Raw genomic sequence first — 17,381 nt, 5'->3', positions numbered from 1 at the left:
TTTGAGATTCATTACATTTTTCCCTGTCATGCTACTACTTTCTAAAGGCCAGAAAACATTGGGCATCATCAGGTAATTATTAGAAGCAAAGCAGAAAACATTATAGTATTTCTAGTTTTTAGTCTCAAGTATATGGAAATAAACAGCTTAGAGCAAGACTGCAAAAATCATTAGCAAATGAATTCTTTGAACACCTTGCATTCATCATCTTACTTATGGTTGCAATAGGCCTATGGAGTCCTTAGGGCACATTCCCCAATTCCCTTTTTAAGTGTAAATACCATATGGGATGAATGACTTGTATAAAACAACAGCTAGGAAAACAATGTTGAGCTAAATCCCATTTCCTCTAGTTCCTCCAGTTCTGATTCAGTGATTTATCTGTGATCTGAAATAGGATGATGCTATATAATGTAACTGAGATCCATAAATTCTTGAATGGCATTTTCAGCAAATTCCAACTAAAAATGAGGCTTCTCCCTTTGAAATATTTCAGGTCAGTTTAGAAAAATTAATACTGGGAAATTAATACTCTTCATACTGGTAGAAACTGAGATTTTTTTTAATTAATTAATTTATTTTACTTTGCAATATTGTATTGGTTTTGCCATACATTGACTTGAATCTGCCATGAATGTACATGTGTTCCCCATCCTGAACCCCTCTCCCACCTCCCTCCCCATCCCATCACTCTGGGTCATCCCCGTGCACCAGCCCCTAGCATCCGGTATCATGAATCAAACCTGGACTGTTGATTCATTTCACATATGATATTTTACATGTTTCAATGCCATTCTCCCATATCATGCCACCCTCGCCCTCTCCCACAGAGTCCAAAAGTGTTGTTCAATACATCTGTCTCTCTTTTGCTGTCTCGCATACAGGGTTATTGTTACCTTCTTTCTAAATTCCATATAGATGCATTAGTGTACTGTATTGGTGTTTTTCTTTCTGGCTTACTTCTTTCCGTATAATAGACTCCAATCTCTTCAAGTGGTGCTGGGAAAACTGGTCAACCACTTGTAAAAGAATGAAACTAGAACACTTTCTGACTGAGGTTTTTTTAATAATCATCTGTGTACACAGAAATGTGTATCGACATGATGCTTATGGCACCAGAATTAGAAGAATGAATAAAATTTGGCTTCTGAAACTTTTGGAATTAGTCTAAATGGTGATATATGTAAGACATGTAAATTAAATTTTAAAAAGATTGGCAAATTCATGAGAATGTGGGTTGTCTCAATGTAATTCTCACAATAGTCAAATGAGGTAGGTTTTAATATTATCTCCATCTTATAAGCGGTGATATCAAGGCTTGGAGATATTAAATAATTTTTCCAAAAGCACTGATAAACTTCACTAAGGCAAGATTTAAAAGATGTAATTAAACTGCTTGTTAAGAGAAACTGGAAGAAAGCTCTTATCTTCAAGTTTAATGTTAGAACAGCCAATTTTTCAGTATGACATTTGCCTTACACTTGCTCTTAAAAAAATAAATTGGAAAAGTGAACCATAGCTTTTGATTAAGCAGAGACCTACAATGATCTCATGTAAGAATATTCCCCCTTTCTAGCCATATATATATAAAAGTATGAAGTCATCTGGAGCATCTGGCTCTTTGCTGGGCTCTATAAAAAACGTTCCAAACTGATGACATGTGAGTGATTCTCTTCCTCATCCTGCTGTGAGGTGTCACATCTCCTCTCCAGAGAGGATATGCTGTCAGGAACAACTGCTTCAACTCTGTATTTTTGTGGTAGATTTTAAACCAGCTGGCCAGATCCCATATCCATTTACTGATAACTCATGGATTGTTCAATAATTTACAGATTGTTCTAGATGCTACCAGTGCTGGTCACGTGTTTAAAGAGAAAAACAAAACAAGAACCGACCCAAAGGACCCATTTCCTCAGAACTTCTAGAAATATATTCATTCTATTGTTAAAAAATTTTTAAACAATTATGTTCCACACTGCTAAACAGCTGTGGAGGAGAGTGTGATATAGAAATTATGGCATCTGCAATCTAGTAAACCTTTTCCCAGGCATCTGCCATCTAGTAAAACAGAAAATTGCATCAAGAATCACAGCAGCTGTGTTAAGTGCCATAAGCCTGCTAGGGAGTTATGAGAATGTGGACCTACTAAAACTAGAAGGGGGTTGAGAGTTGGCTTCCTGAAGGAGCTAATTTTATGACTGTCATTAAGGACTGTACAAATTTTGATGGGAGGAGAGAAATGAGATGGTGGTTCCAGAAAGAGGAAAAGCTCAGAGGCATGAAAGCATGGCTTGTTTGAGAAGCACTAATTAGTTAAGCATGGCAACACAGAGTGCTTTTCAGAAAATGATGAGAGATAAGTAGAAAAGAATTTTGAATAAACGTCAACATTTTCCTCAAGATTATAGAGGCAAACATCTTTGGTTCAAATGACACTGGAGATCCCAGGTTTCTGACCTTTCTTTCAAAAAAACCTTTTTAAATGTACTCAAATTTTCTTTGATTTCTAAAATAAAGGAATATAAAATAATTTTATTTTTCTTATAGTTTCTGAGGAAGACAAAGGATTTGGACCAATTTTTGAAGAACAACCAATCAATACCATTTATCCAGAGGAGTCACCAGAAGGAAAAGTTTCACTAAACTGTAGGGCACGAGCCAGCCCTTTCCCAGTTTACAAGTAACGTACCTCATTGCTCTTTACAGAATGAAGTGTTGGGTTAAGATTACAGATCAGCATCTATGATCCTGTGTCTATAGAGAAAGCTTTGGCCTAAAGCTTTCTATGAAATCTAGGGTCATTATAAAAAATACTGTCATACAGCTAATTTTTAAAAAGTTGTTTAATACTGAAATAGTTTTCTTAAACATATGTATATAATTCACTTCCTATTTCCTGTACAGAGAATGCCAGTACCATTTCACATTATCACTTAAAAATTGGCTAATGGAGATCATGCTATTAAGAAAATGGTTACATGAAAAATATGCAGAATTTAAATATATGCACTTGAGGATAAACTGTTTTTGTATTTATTGCCCTGCTGCTGCTAAGTCATTTCAGTTGTGTCTGACTCTGTGTGACCCCATAGATGGCAGCCCACCAGGTTCCTCTGTCCCTGGGATTCTCCAGGCAAGAATACTGGAGTGGGTTGCCATTTCCTTCTCCATGTATTGGCCTAGATAACTAATATATACAGATGACAGATAATAGTCTATATTAACCACATTTAAAGAGCATATTACATAGATTATTCTAGAAAACACCACTTTTCAGTAGTCTCAAATCTATATTCCAGACAACAAAACAAATTCCTTAAATGACTCTACCTATCAGACAATCTATATATCTCTTCATGTTTTTTCTGGAGTACCTATTAACACTATCAAAAATAAATTTATAAAAAGTAGCAGTCAGTTTTCTTGCTTCAGAGTGTTCAGAAAAATATACTAACTGTTTCTAGTCTGATATAAAGGATAAGATTTTAAAATTAACCAAACGCCAATGGATTTTGGTTCCATGAAGACAAAGCAAGTGATTGACAGGGAAATTGGGGCTCTCGTGTGTTCATACTACCTGAGTTAATTGAAGGTTGTCATTCAACAAAGTTGATTTTAGTAGTAGATTTTTCTTTTCATCAATAGAAAAACAACTTTTCATTGCTATTAAAAAATTATTATCATGAAGAAGACCCATTCCTTTCATTTCATTATACTTAAACTCATTTCCTCTTGCCTCTAACTATAATTGCAAAATTTTTCTTAAAATATAAATTTATATGCAAAATCACCATCTTGGAGTGCAAAATAAGTGGATATTTTATAAATTATATAAATAACATATTTGTTCTGAAAATATTTGATGGACTAGATTTATTTCTACCCTTAAGTCATTCATGATGGGAGTTAACATACATAGCCTTGGGCTTGGCATAGTATAACTAATGACAGGCTCTAGAGAAGTACAGAATTTTACCTCAAGTACAGAATTTTATAGGAAAGGAAGCTGTGTCCTATATAAGTAAATTGACTTGCTCCAGAACTAGTAAATCACAGATCTAAGACTGAAACACAGGTTTTATGACTTTCAAGGAAACATATTTTTTTTTCAGTGTTCATCTATCTAGACCGGTTGATAGTATTTCAAAAGTTATTTCAGTGATGGCTATTCTGTGATTCTCTTTCCTTGACGTTCATACACGTGGAACCTAAGCAAATCAGCCTCCAGGCTCCCATGGAGAATAAAAGAACAGAAAGAGGTTGTTCTCAGAGTTCTAAGAATGTGTGCTTCTCTTTGCTGCCCCACTGCCATGATAGAGACTGTAAGAAGCAAAGTTTTACATCACTAAATCTGTGTATATAGTATATATTAACATCCCCTTACATATGGCTCCCTCCAGTCCCATTCAGTTTTCTTACCACAATTTAAAAAATAACAATAAGAAGCAAAATTTTGCTTGGTAAATATATCACCAACTTCCTCCCACAGACTGCAGAAGCATTTAAGTCCCCAGGGCAAGTATGCCCTTATTATCTATACAGTAATATTGAAAACTGATGGGAAGACGTAGATGTTTAATTGTTGTGAAGATGGTCTGCATTTGACAGCAACGTAAGAAAAAATTTATTCAACTCATGATGTAGCTTGTCTGACAAAAGAACACTTGCCATGATGAAAATTTACCTAATATTCAAGGAAAGCCATACTAACCTTGGTAATCATGCAATTTGTCATTCACATAGTACTTTTATATTTATGGTATGTTCTGTGCTAATTTGTTATTCATGGCAACATCATGAAAAATAAAACAGGGAACTTTTTTACTTATCAATCTCGAGACTTTCACTATCTTGCCCTGTCTCCCACAATAACAAGAACTCCAATAAAAATTATATTTAAAGCTGTGTGAAAGGGACTATAGCAATGGTGAATATTCTGAAAAATTAAATAGATGAGTGAACTTACCTAATCACAGCAAAATTTAAACATTATATTACATCAAGAGCAGAATCAGACCTACTGGGAAGAAGTTAAAACAAGAAATAAAAATTTGGAGTGAACACAATGGGGAGAAATTTATATTGATATCTTATGTTTTGATATAACGAGTGCCTCACAAGGGAAACCACTGCCTTGGCAAATGCTAAGTGACTCAACATTGGATGGTTCAGGCAGGGACAATATTGCCATCAGCTAGGATGAAGGGGATGATTTATTCACAGGGTTGATATTTGGTAGGTTTTGAAAAGCAAAGCATGGTTTTCTGTGTTTGCTTTTAAATTACTTCCCACACTGTAAAAATTAAAACTAAAAATGTTCTAGTAATTTGACTTATTAAAAATATTATAAAATTATTAGGCCTTTCTGGCAAGATGCTAACCCTAATCAGAATTCTGCAGCCAGGACATGAATGATGGGGCCACAGCCCACTGGTTGACATAGCTCTTGTCTTAGAACACTGCAGAAGACATGAAACCTTAACCCCAATAGAGAATGATTATAAAATTATGCAGGTGGTCAGCTTAATAGAAAATGATTTTACAGATTCAATCCTCTCATCATCTCACCATGAAAGTTTCCTGATTCTAGTTAGTTTAGATTCTAGATTCCTGTTTCTAGTTAATTTATTCACCATCACCATCAATATACCTGCAATAATGTATCTGTAGCCTGGAACCAAGACCCAATTGACTCTAGCCATTTTCAAATGGTGTGATCGACCTCTAGTGGTCAGAATATGACATTAGCTGAGTAAAACCCTGATTTCTATTGGTTTGTTTTATTCAAAATGAAATTTTATTCAAAAATGACTTTGATATTGATATCTTATATTTTGATATCTTATATCTTATACTTTGTTATCTTGTATTTATATCTTATATTTTATTTCTCCTATAGTAATATTTTAAATATTTATTTAATATTTATTTATTCATGAATCTAACTACTGCATAAATGGTTATCATTTATGATCCATGTATATCTGCTAAGAAACCAGTTTATGTAGCAAAATTCAATGAAATATTTGTCCTTTGGAATGCCTCATGCTAAAAAAGGAAATATTTCATATACTTGAACATTTACCTTTCTGTGCCTGAACTAAATCATGAGCTCAGAGACATGAATTACAGAATATGAAGAAATACCACTCTGAGTCAACTACTTAATCATCTTCTTTCATATGGAGCTGTACTAATATTAATTTAGAAGAATGTTATCCCAGTATACTGATTTTAGTCCTCTTGACCTTTGATATGGCATTTACTTATTTTTTCATAGATGGAGAATGAATAATGGGGATATCGATCTGACAAGTGATCGGTACAGTATGGTAGGAGGAAACCTTGTTATCAACAATCCGGACAAACAGAAAGATGCTGGAATATATTACTGTTTAGCATCAAACAACTATGGGATGGTCAGAAGCACTGAAGCAACCCTGAGTTTTGGATGTAAGTAATTGTGACTTTAAAATGGGTATGTGCATTTAGGTGAAGAAAAATTTAGACATTATCAGAAGAATTAAGCAAGCAAGAGGAAATCGAGGAGAAAGAAAAGTGAGAGAAAGACTTACAGATGAGGTGGGTTTTACAAGATTAGTGGGCCTTAATTGTGTGGAGAAGAACAACGATTCCAAGAGAGCAAAGTGTTATGAGGAGTATTATGAATGTACTTAAAGTAGTGAAAGATAACACTGGAAAATAAACTAAGGTCATGTTCAGAAAGATCTTGAATAAGCTTCTAAAAATTACTCTCAATGGAAATGCTAAGCTTTGAATTCTCACTGGGGATGATATTGTTCCCAAGGTAGTGAAAATCAGTTCTTGGAGGGAGGGAACCATCTTATATTTTACACATAATGGTCTTATTCCTTAGTATTTAATTATTCTTGTTAGGAATGAATTAAATGTTAACTGATTCAAGTTTAAATTAAATTAAATTTCTCCTTTTAGGGACAATAATAATGAAAATACTTTGAGAAACATTGTGCTAAACTAAAAGTGAGAGGTTATTATGAAAGAAAAATGTGTCTTGGGAGAGCAGTTAGACTAGGTGTTCTCCATACATGATTTTATAAGTCAGCATTTAAATATTTTGCAAAATGAATTATAGGATGAAAGTGACATTTTAAAAGGACCAAAGTGGTAGTGATTACCAGAAAGGAGTGAGACAAAATCAGCAAGTGCAGTCAGATTAAATTCACGTGGTGACAGAGTGCAAATGAGGAGCTCAGTCCTTGAAGAAATATACAGCAGATTCACTGAAGGAAAAAGACCTTGAATATTTTCTTAAGGAAAGTTTAGTCAAAGGGCAGAAACATTTTGCTCTCTTTAAAACCGAATGGGAGTAATTAAGATTAATTTCAAGGATAAAAGGAAGTACCTCAATGGTCTCTTCACATTTAGAGGAGACATTGTTATCCACAGTGAGATAGACCCCAACTAAGTTTTAGAATAGGAATGGCATTCCAGGGAGGCATCAGGACAGGAAAAGTAGATTTGAAGGGTTCTTTGCAAAAACGTAATTTTTGGAATGATAATTTTTCAGAGACGTAAACATATTAAGCGATTTAAAAACTAGATTTCATAATTTGAGTACTGATCACAGCATATTAAAAAGCAGAAACATTACTTTGCTGACAAAGGTCCATTTAGTCAGAGCTATGGTCTTTCTAGTAATCATGTGACAGATGGACCATAAAGAAGGCTGAGTGCTGAAGAACTGATGTTTTCAAATTGTGGTACTGGGAAAGACTCTTGAGTGTCCCTTGGACAGCAAGGAGATCAAACCAGTCAACCCTAAAGGAAATGAACCCTGAATATTCATTAGAAGGACTGAACCTGAAGCTCCAATCCTTTGGCCACCTTATGTGAAGAGCCAACTCACTGGAAAGGACCCTGATGCTGAGAAAGATTAATGGAAAGAGAAGGGGCTACAGAGGATGAGAAGGTCAGATGCATCACCAACTCAATGGACATGAGTTTGAGCAAACTCTGGGAGATAGTGAAGGACAGGGAAGCCTGGTGCCCTGCAGTCCATGGGGTCGCAGAGAGTCGTGCGTGACTTAGTGACTGAACACCAACTGATCACATGTAAGGAACTGGAGATGAGACAAGGCTGAAACAGAATGAGAACCGGTAACACAAATGAAGAATCAGGTAGCAGACTAGCAAAGACGCCAAGCAAAATGTGAGTTCCAAATACACAGAACAGAGTGAAGGAAAGAAAGGCTGAGGAGAGTCCAGAATTTGAAAGAGCAAGATTATTGACCCTCACGTTCCTCAGCTAGGATTCTGCCTTCAACCTTACTCCTTCTCCCCACTGGAGTCCTCTCTCAGACTTTCTCTGGTAAAACCCAGGGTTTGTCTGTGCACATTCTATTTCCAGGTACTCTTACAGAGAGTTTTCCTAAATCGGAAGCAAAGTTTAGAAAATGCAGTCTTCCAGGTTGTCACAACAGTTATACAGATGCTGCCAGTGTCCATATTCTTCTGCAATGTGTGCACATTCCAGCCTCTGAAAAGGCTGGAATAAGCTTTTGTTATACTGCAAGGAGATCCAACCAGTCCATTCTAGAGGAGATCAATCCTGGATGTTCATTGGAGGGACTGATGCTAAAGCTGAAGCTGCAATACTTTGGCCACCTCATGCGACGAGCTGACTCACTGGAAAAGACTCTGATGCTGGGAAAGGTTGGGGGCGGGAGGAGAAGGGGACGACCGAGAATGAGATGGCTGGATGGCATCACCGACTCTGTGGACATGAGTTTGAGTGAACTCCGGGAGTTGGTGATGGACAGGGAGGCCTGGCGTGCTGTGATTCATGGGGTCGCGGAGAGTCGGACACGACTGAGCGACTGAACTGAACTGAACTGAACTGAAGCTTCACCAAACCAACAGAGAAATGTTGTATCTAAAAGTGAATTAGTAGCTGAAAAAGGAACTTTTGAGTATCAATTTTTCTATTGCCCAGAGAATGAATGTTTCCTTCTTGCTTTCATGATTAGATCTTGATCCTTTCCCACCTGAGGAACGTCCTGAGGTCAGAGTGAAAGAAGGAAAAGGAATGGTGCTGCTCTGTGACCCTCCATACCATTTCCCAGGTAAACTTAGCTCTTCTATGATTATAAGCATTTAGGAAATGAAGTGGGAACACTTTTATTTCTTAATGATATTGGACCATCTATAATTAAGACTCAATATTTGTATAACCTTAGAATACATCACTTACTAGAGCTTACAGATGCTTGCTTTTTTGATTCTTTAAACAGTTGTCCCTAATTCCCAAGGCCTATTTCAGCTTATAAATGATATGTATTTGGATTATGTTCCTATTAAAGTTCTGTTACACTGGAGACAATATGGTAGATTTTCTATAAATAATTCCTGTAATAGAATAGTACCAAAGAGGAAATAATCTTTTTATTACTAATTTGACATCTAAAAATACTAGAAACTGTAATTAAACACCAGAAAGAAAGAGACATAATAAATCATTAATCTCTTTAAGAGTTCTAATCCATAAACAAAATGTGAGTTCCAAATACATATAATAAAAAAATAAAAGCTGAGGAAAATCCAGAATTGGATAAAGAGCAAGACTGTTGACCTTCACGTTCCTCAGCTAGGATTCTGCCCTTCATCCTTACTCCTTCTCCCCCCTGGAGTGCTCCCTCAGACTTCCTCTGGTAAAGCCCTGGGTTTGCCTCTGCACACTGTATTTCCAGATACTCTTACAGAGAATCTTCCTAAATCTGAAGCAAAGTTTAAGAAATGCGCAGTCTTCAGAGTTGTCACAACAGGTACACAGGTGCTGCCAGTGTATCCCTGTACACAAGAAAGGGACTAAACTGAAGTTCATCTGTTACAAGATTCAACTTTGGAATACATGTTTTCAGTAATTTGATATGACTAAAATGAAAGCGACAAAGCCATTGATTAAAAGATGAACACTGCATATATAATATTTTCACGCATTTCATTTATCAAACATTTCCTTCAAACAATATATTTATACCACTTTTCTCTCATAAAAAAGTATTCTGGGTTCTTATAGTTTTAATCTTATGTCATAAAGTTGTCTTTATCTCTATATAGAATAATTCATAACAGACTATTATAAATATGGAATATATTAATATGGAATATACCGACTCTGTGGACATGAGTTTGAGTGAGCTCCGGGAGTTGGTGATGGACAGGGAGGCCTGGCGTGCTGTGATTCATGGGGTCGCGGAGAGTCGGACACGACTGAGCGACTGATCTGATCTGATCTGATACATATATACTATTCTGATTATGTATAGATAATAGACTGTTTATAATCAAATGTTGATCATTTTTTTCTTATAACTGTGGGAGAAAGATAATTAGTATACATAGGAGACTCAGTAGACCTGAATCTGAATAGACTCCGGGAGACAATGGAGGACAGAAGAGCCTGGCATGCTGCAGTCCATGGGATCGCAAAGAGTCTGACATGACTTAGTGGCTGAACAACAACAAAAGGAGAAATTTATGAATTCAAATGTTGTAAAATATTTTTCAATGAAGGAGTGGTCTTTGTTTTAAAGAACTGACAAAATTATGAAAAAATCCCCTCATGTTCATAGTGTTTCCCACAAACCATTGGCATCTGCTTTGAGTGAGATTTTCATTAAAGGGCTTTGAGCAGAGGAATCACAGTACATCACTTAAGTTATAGAAAGGCAAATCTGGTTACTGTTGTAAGAAAAGACTCCGCAGAGTGTAAAAGTGAAACCAGGAGCTCAGTTAAAGGTATTGCCATCACGTAGGCAATGAATGATGGACCAGAGCAGGGGAACTGGAGGTAGGAAGAAGTAGTTAAATTCAAGATATATTTTGAAGGGAGAGGTAAGAGTACAGACTGGTAGACTTTATGTGTGAGATATAAGAGAAACACAGGAGTCGAGATGACATCAAAGTATTTGTCATGGCTCTAGAGAAAATGGAGTTGTCTGGAAGAATAGGTGTGGACCTAAGAGTGAGGTACCTAATTTAAAATTCCAAAAAGAGTTGTTCAGTAGGCAGTTCTATGAATATGGAACCCAGGGGCAACATCAGAATTAGGAGTATCAGTTTGTAATACAGCATTATATCAATTGTTTTCAAAGTCATAGGACTGCATGTGATTACCTAGGGGAGTAGTATAGACAGATACAGGGGAATGGTTCAAGGAACACAAGCTATGGGATTTTTCTGAGATGAGTCTTGTTTTCAAGCCTCTGTGGCATCGTTACAACTTTATTGACTGAAGAATTTCATGGACCAAGACTAAGGCTGGTAGAAGCTTCAAATCATTAAGCCAAATTTGTGTATTATCCTGATAAAAATACAAATGTTTATATGGGTAGGGGCAGGACTGGCAGGTCTTTTAAATAAGCCAAAGAAACATCATTAATCACAGAATAGAACCTGAACAAATCTTCATCTCCATTTGTGTTCTTAGTGTATCATCTCCATTTGTGTTCTTAGTGGATTATGACCTCTTTGCGGAGAAGGCAATGGCAAGCCACTCCAGTACTCTTGCCTAGAAAACTCCATGGATGGAGGAGCCTGGTGGACTGCAGTCTGTGGGGTTGCTAAGGGTCGGACACGATTGAGCGACTTCACTTTCACTTTTCACTTTCACACACTGGAGAAGGAAATAGCAACCTACTCCAGTGTTCTTGCCTGGAGAATCCCAGGGATGGGGGAGCCTGGTGGGCTTCCGTCTATGGGGTAACACAGAGTCGGACACGACTGAAGTGACTTAGCAATGACCTCTTTGAACGTTAGACATGACACCTTCAAATATAAGAATGGACATATGCTTCAAGACCATAGTGTGTACTATTTTACCATTTCCATGTTATAAATCTATCTTTCCACTATATGCAGTTAAGGTTTTGTATATTGCAGTTAATATTTCATGGAGTTGAAGGTATAAACAAACCTGCCTTTGGATTCTGAACCTCAAAGAACATTATATATGCAACTATTTACATTAGTCAAATCTTTTTGGCTCTATTTGGTGATCTGATAACCTAAAATTTACTCCTTACTAAGTCAAGTTAACTTAGCTATAACTACATCTCAGTTTGCTTGTTTAAAATTTGGGAATAATAATTCTTGTGCCACCTACTTCACAGACCTTGTTATGAGATTCAAATTTAATGTTTTCAAATTATAAAATGGATATTTAATTTAAAAGTATTGTTATTAATGTAAATAAAATGTATTTAATACATTTAATGTTATATTTTGAATCATCGTTAAAACAAATAAAGTACATCTCACTTCACTAAGAATTTTTTTATTCACGACTATTGAATTCACCTCTGATTTATGCACAGGAAAAAGATCTAGGGGACAATCTCATCATTTACAATCACTACATTTTTCTATGGATTTGGGTGTTCTACAGTTTCTTGAAAAGAGGAAAACTCTTATTTGAACCAGTTTATTTATTAGGAATACTTATACATAACTATATCAGTAAAAATGTTGATTCAATTTTATAACAACATTTGATATGCAACTGATTGCCTAGTGCCTAGCACAGGATTTGTGTCCAGCAAATATTTGAGGAATGAGAAAGTAAAAGAGTAAATAAATGTGTTCATTAAATTGATAGATACATAGTGATTACAATTTTAGCAAAAGATAAATTTTCCTGTTTAGATCTTGTTTTATTAAATAGAAGCATCAATTCATTAATGTGTAAGACTTTCTAAACCCCTGGATCCTCAGAAAATGGAAACATGATTCTTTGATTCCAACCAATTTTCATAACCATCAGAAACTGAGTTATACATCTCACAAATTATAAATCATATATGTTCATACTCGGTAAGAGAATAATAAAAAAGCCCATCATCTGAAGAGTGAGTACTATTGAGAAAATACAGGATATCTAATAATAGACATGGTGTGGATTTTTAAATAAATAAGAAAGTGGGAATGCTCTTAAGAGAAAAAACTCATTTTATGTTGAATTTGATATTGACTGAATCTCAATAGACTAGAAAGGTAAGCATAAAAATAGACAAGCATGCTAGAGCATAGTAGGGAATGTATGAGTCCACAGTATAACCTGGTATAAATTTCTTTCTAAAAGAGTTTAATATATAGTTTACTATAGGTGTCAAAGAAAAGCCAGAAGCTATTGTGATTTTATTGGTATAGGTACATTCTGTTCTAATGAGGTTAATTAACAACAACAACAACAAAAAGTACAAACATCTTCAAAAAAGTTTGTGGACAGAGTGCACTTAAGTACTTCAAATATATTTCAAGAAGAAATGTAAAATTATTTATCAAGCTTGGGTAAGTTGTGTATTTCAAAGTAATACAATGAAACTGATCAAATACACTATAATTGGCCAAAACAAATCCCCCTTGTAATATGGTCTAGACCCTCTTGAGGCAAAGAAAAATAATCCCAGACACCTATCAAAAAAAAAAAACAATGTTTTTGAAATAGTCCTGGTATTTACTCTTCCTAAAAAAATAATTCTATAATAATATATTATTTAAGTCAGACAGCAAGGCTATGAGGAAAATAGGTGCTGACTTCTTCAGAGATGGTTAATTTTACCATTTGCAGGGAGTAAGGGAAGACAGATAATCCACTGAATGCCCATGAGAACTGGGTCAGAGTTTGGCTCTTGATTACCTAAATTAAGCTTCATTCTTAAGTATGATCAGCAGGGCAGCTACCATACCAATTGTGGAACAGTTTCCGTAGTTCTGGGGTGGAAAAGGAAGTGAGATCAGTTCTGCCTTCCTACTGCTAAATGAGAGTCCCTTGGACTGCAAGGAGATCAAATCAGTCAATCCTAAGGACAATCAACCCTGAATATTCATTGAAAGGACTAATGCTGAAGATGAAGCTCCAATACTTTGGCCACCGAAGAACTGACTCATTGGAAAAGATTCTGATGCTGGGAAAGATTGAAGGCAGGAGGAGAAGGGTTGACAGAGGATGATATGGTTGGATGGCATCACTGACTCGATGGACATGAGTTTGAGTAAGCTCCGGGGGTTGGTGATGGACAGGGAAGCCTGGTGTGCTGCAGTCCATGGGGTCACAAAGAGTAAGACACGACTGAGTGACTGAACTGAACTGATTGCTATACATCCTTGGGTGAGTCAACCTAGCTAAACCTCTGTGTCCTTCTTTTAAAATGACAATAGTGATGCCTAGCTTTGTTTTAGTGAGAAATGATGGCATCCAACATATTTCAATTATTCTTTTGTCCAAGTAGATGGCTTATCAGTAGACAAAAATCTATTAAATAAATGTATATTATTAATATTACAAGTCCCACAAGGCCAATGACCAAATTTGTCTTGTTTAGTGGCACATAGAAGATAACTCAGTAAATGGGAGAGGAGGCCCAGTTTTGATCTGTTGGTCAGGAAGATCCCATGGAAAATGGGATGGCTATTCTCTACTATTATAGAGTGGGCTACCCACTCTACTATTCTAACCTGAAGAACCCATGGACATAAGAGCCTGACAAGCTACAGGCCATGGTGTTGCAAAGAGTTGGACACAACTGAGCGACTAACACTTTCACATTGAATATTTAGGAAAATACACAGTGGGTCTTAAATCAGCCAGACCAATTATTCTGTAGTACAAGATTTATGTTTTTACCAACATCACGGCAATAACTTCTCTGACCTAACTTTTCTCCCTTTAAGATTCAAAGAGTAAAACATTATCTTGTTCCTCTTCTCTAATGAGTGGTCAGTTCAGTTCAGTTCAGTCACTCAGTCGTGTCCGACTCTCCTCGACCCCATGAATCACAGCACGCCAGGCCTCCCTGTCCATCACCAACTCCCGGAGTTCACTCAAACTCATGTCCACAGAGTCGGTGATGCCATCCAGCCATCTCATTCTCCGTCATCCCCTTCTCCTCCCGCCCCCAACCTTTCCCAGCATCAGAGTCTTTTCCAGTGAGTCAACTCGTCGCATGAGGTGGCCAAAGTATTGCAGTTTCAGCTTTAGCGTCAGTCCCTCCAGTGAACATCCAGGATTGATCTCCTTTAGAATGGACTGGTTGGATCTCCTTGCAGTATAAGGGACTCTCAAGAGTCTTCTCCAACACCACAGTTCAAAAGCATCGATTCTTCGGCGATCAGCCTTCTTCACAGTCCAACTCTCACATCCATACATGACCACGGGAAAAACCATAGCCTTGACTAGACGGGCCTTGGTTGGCAAAGTAATGTCTCTGCTTTTTAATATACTATCAAGGTTGGTCATAACTCTCCTTTCAAGGAGCAAGCGTCTTTTAATTTCATGGCTGCAATCAGCATCTGCAGTGATTTTGGAGCCCCAAAAAACAAAGTCTGACACTGTTTCCACTGTTTTTCCATCTATTTCCCATGAAGTGATGGGACCAGATGCCATGATCTTTGTTTTCTGAATGTTGAGCTTCAAGCCAACCTTTTCACTCTCCTCTTTCACTTTCATCAAGAGGCTTTTGAGTTCCTCTTCACTTTCTGCCATAAGGGTAGTGTCATCTGCATATCTGAGGTTATTGATATTTCTCCCAGCAATCTTGATTCCAGCTTGTGCTTCTTCCAGAGTGGTACACAGAAAAATTTCTTAGAATTTAAAGAAACTGAGTAATATGGTAGTTAAAATACCCTGACCAAAGTCATATTAATATTTAGTCTAGAGATAAAATACAGGTCTCCACATTGACATAACGATGGAGTACTCAGAATATTCTGAATTAGTTTTTGTGTGGTATGTATAGCTAAGAAAATTCATCTGTAAGAAATCTGTACTTTCCTGACTATGTCTGATTTCTTTGGAATTTGTGTCCAGAAATCATTACAAAAATATTAATTTTCTTTTTAAGTGAGAATACAAAAATTATTTCAAAACTAGACAAACTCACATCTGTTAAAATATACTATAAATATTATTTTGGTTCACAGTCTGTTAAAATATATGATAAATGTTATTTCTAAATACTATAAACATAGAATTATTTGTTGCCCAATTCCAAAAACCTTGTTTCAGCAATTTAAGCAGCCTCCAAAGTTTCTGCTTATTTTGTTTCTTCTGTGGTTTTTACCTGACCTTCTTAAATCAGCATAAGGATAACAATTAATATTAATACAATCATTCACTTCATGGCAAATAGATGGGGAAACAATGGAAACAGTAAAAGACTTCATTTTCTTGGGCTCCAAAAATCACTGCAGAGGGTGACTGCAGCCATGGAATTAAAAAAATGCTTGCTCCTTGGAGGAAAAGTTATGACAAACCTAGTCAGCATATTAAAAAGCAGAGACATTTCTTTGCCAACAAAGGTCCATATAGTCAAAGCTATGATTTATCCAGTAGTCATGTATGGATGTGAGAGTTGGACGATAAAGAAGGCTGAGCACTGAAGAACTGATGTTTTTGAACTGTGGTGTTGGGGATGACTTTTGAGAGTCACTTGGACAGAAAGGAGATCAAACCAGTCAATCCCCAAAGAAATCAACCCTGAATTTTCATTAGAATAACTGATGCTGAAGCTCCAATAGTTTGGCCACCTGATGCAAAGAGTCAACTCATTGGAAAAGATCCTGATGCTGGGAAAGATTGAAGGCAAGAGGAGAAGGGGACAACAGAGGACGAGATGGTTGGATGGCATCATTGACTCAATGGACTTGAGTTTGAGCAAGCTCTAAGAGATGTTGACGGACAGAGAAGCCTGGCATGCTGCAGTCCATGGGGCCATAGAGATTTGGACGTGACTAAGCAACAAGAATCATTCACAGATATAAAAGTCTAGAAAGATGTATGCTAACAACAAGAATGCTGAGTTGGAGAAATATGGTGACTTAATTTACTTTCAAATTTAACTTTGTATTTTTATTTTTTTAAAACAAAAAATAAACTTCTGTAATTAAAAAGTTAAGAAGAAAAAAGAGAATAATCATCTTCATTCACTTTTATGAGACTGTATATTGCTGGAGAAAATTATATAGCTAATTTAGATGGAATTCCCCTGGACTATTATTTTCAATCATACTGCATTTATATAGTATGCGATTCTTTTAGTTTTTCATATTCAGCTCTTTTTCATGCTCCATTTAGCAGCTTTACTAGTCAATCACCTTGAGTTCCATAAAGCAAAATGGTGTCAGGTCATGATTATTTATTTCATTTTTAAAATATCTTGCTTTCCCACCGTCTTGAATCTCAACCTTTTCTAACTTGAACTAAGAGATCTTTTTCTGAAGGTACCTTTTTTTTTATTCCCCTGAGGATATTTTTTCCCCCTGAGGGTATATCCTTAGTGACAGTTGTCTTCACATGGTTATAATGTTTTAAAGGGGATTAGGATTTTGAGACTGAGAAATAT

The 17,381-nt window shown here is 36.3% G+C and overlaps 1 protein-coding gene across 6 annotated transcripts in view; it reads left to right on the top strand.

The window, feature by feature from the left end:
- CNTN1 (contactin 1) overlaps positions 1–17,381 on the top strand; it is a 427,927-nt gene that overhangs the window by 252,468 nt on the left and 158,078 nt on the right. For all 6 annotated transcript variants that reach the window (XM_055394045.2, XM_055394044.2, XM_088836972.1 and 3 more), the window contains 3 exons: positions 2,548–2,680; positions 6,281–6,453; positions 9,009–9,104. In XM_055394045.2, coding sequence (XP_055250020.2) covers positions 2,548–2,680; positions 6,281–6,453; positions 9,009–9,104 — 402 coding nt within the window. The remainder of the gene's footprint in view (positions 1–2,547; positions 2,681–6,280; positions 6,454–9,008; positions 9,105–17,381) is intronic.

This window comes from Moschus berezovskii, chromosome 6, assembly GCF_049115385.1.
Source record: "Moschus berezovskii isolate FMDL1 chromosome 6, NW_MosBer_1.0, whole genome shotgun sequence".
Taxonomy (NCBI): Eukaryota; Metazoa; Chordata; class Mammalia; order Artiodactyla; family Moschidae; genus Moschus; species Moschus berezovskii.
Note: the sequence above shows the minus strand (reverse complement) of the source record. Positions and strands in the feature narration are given on the sequence as shown.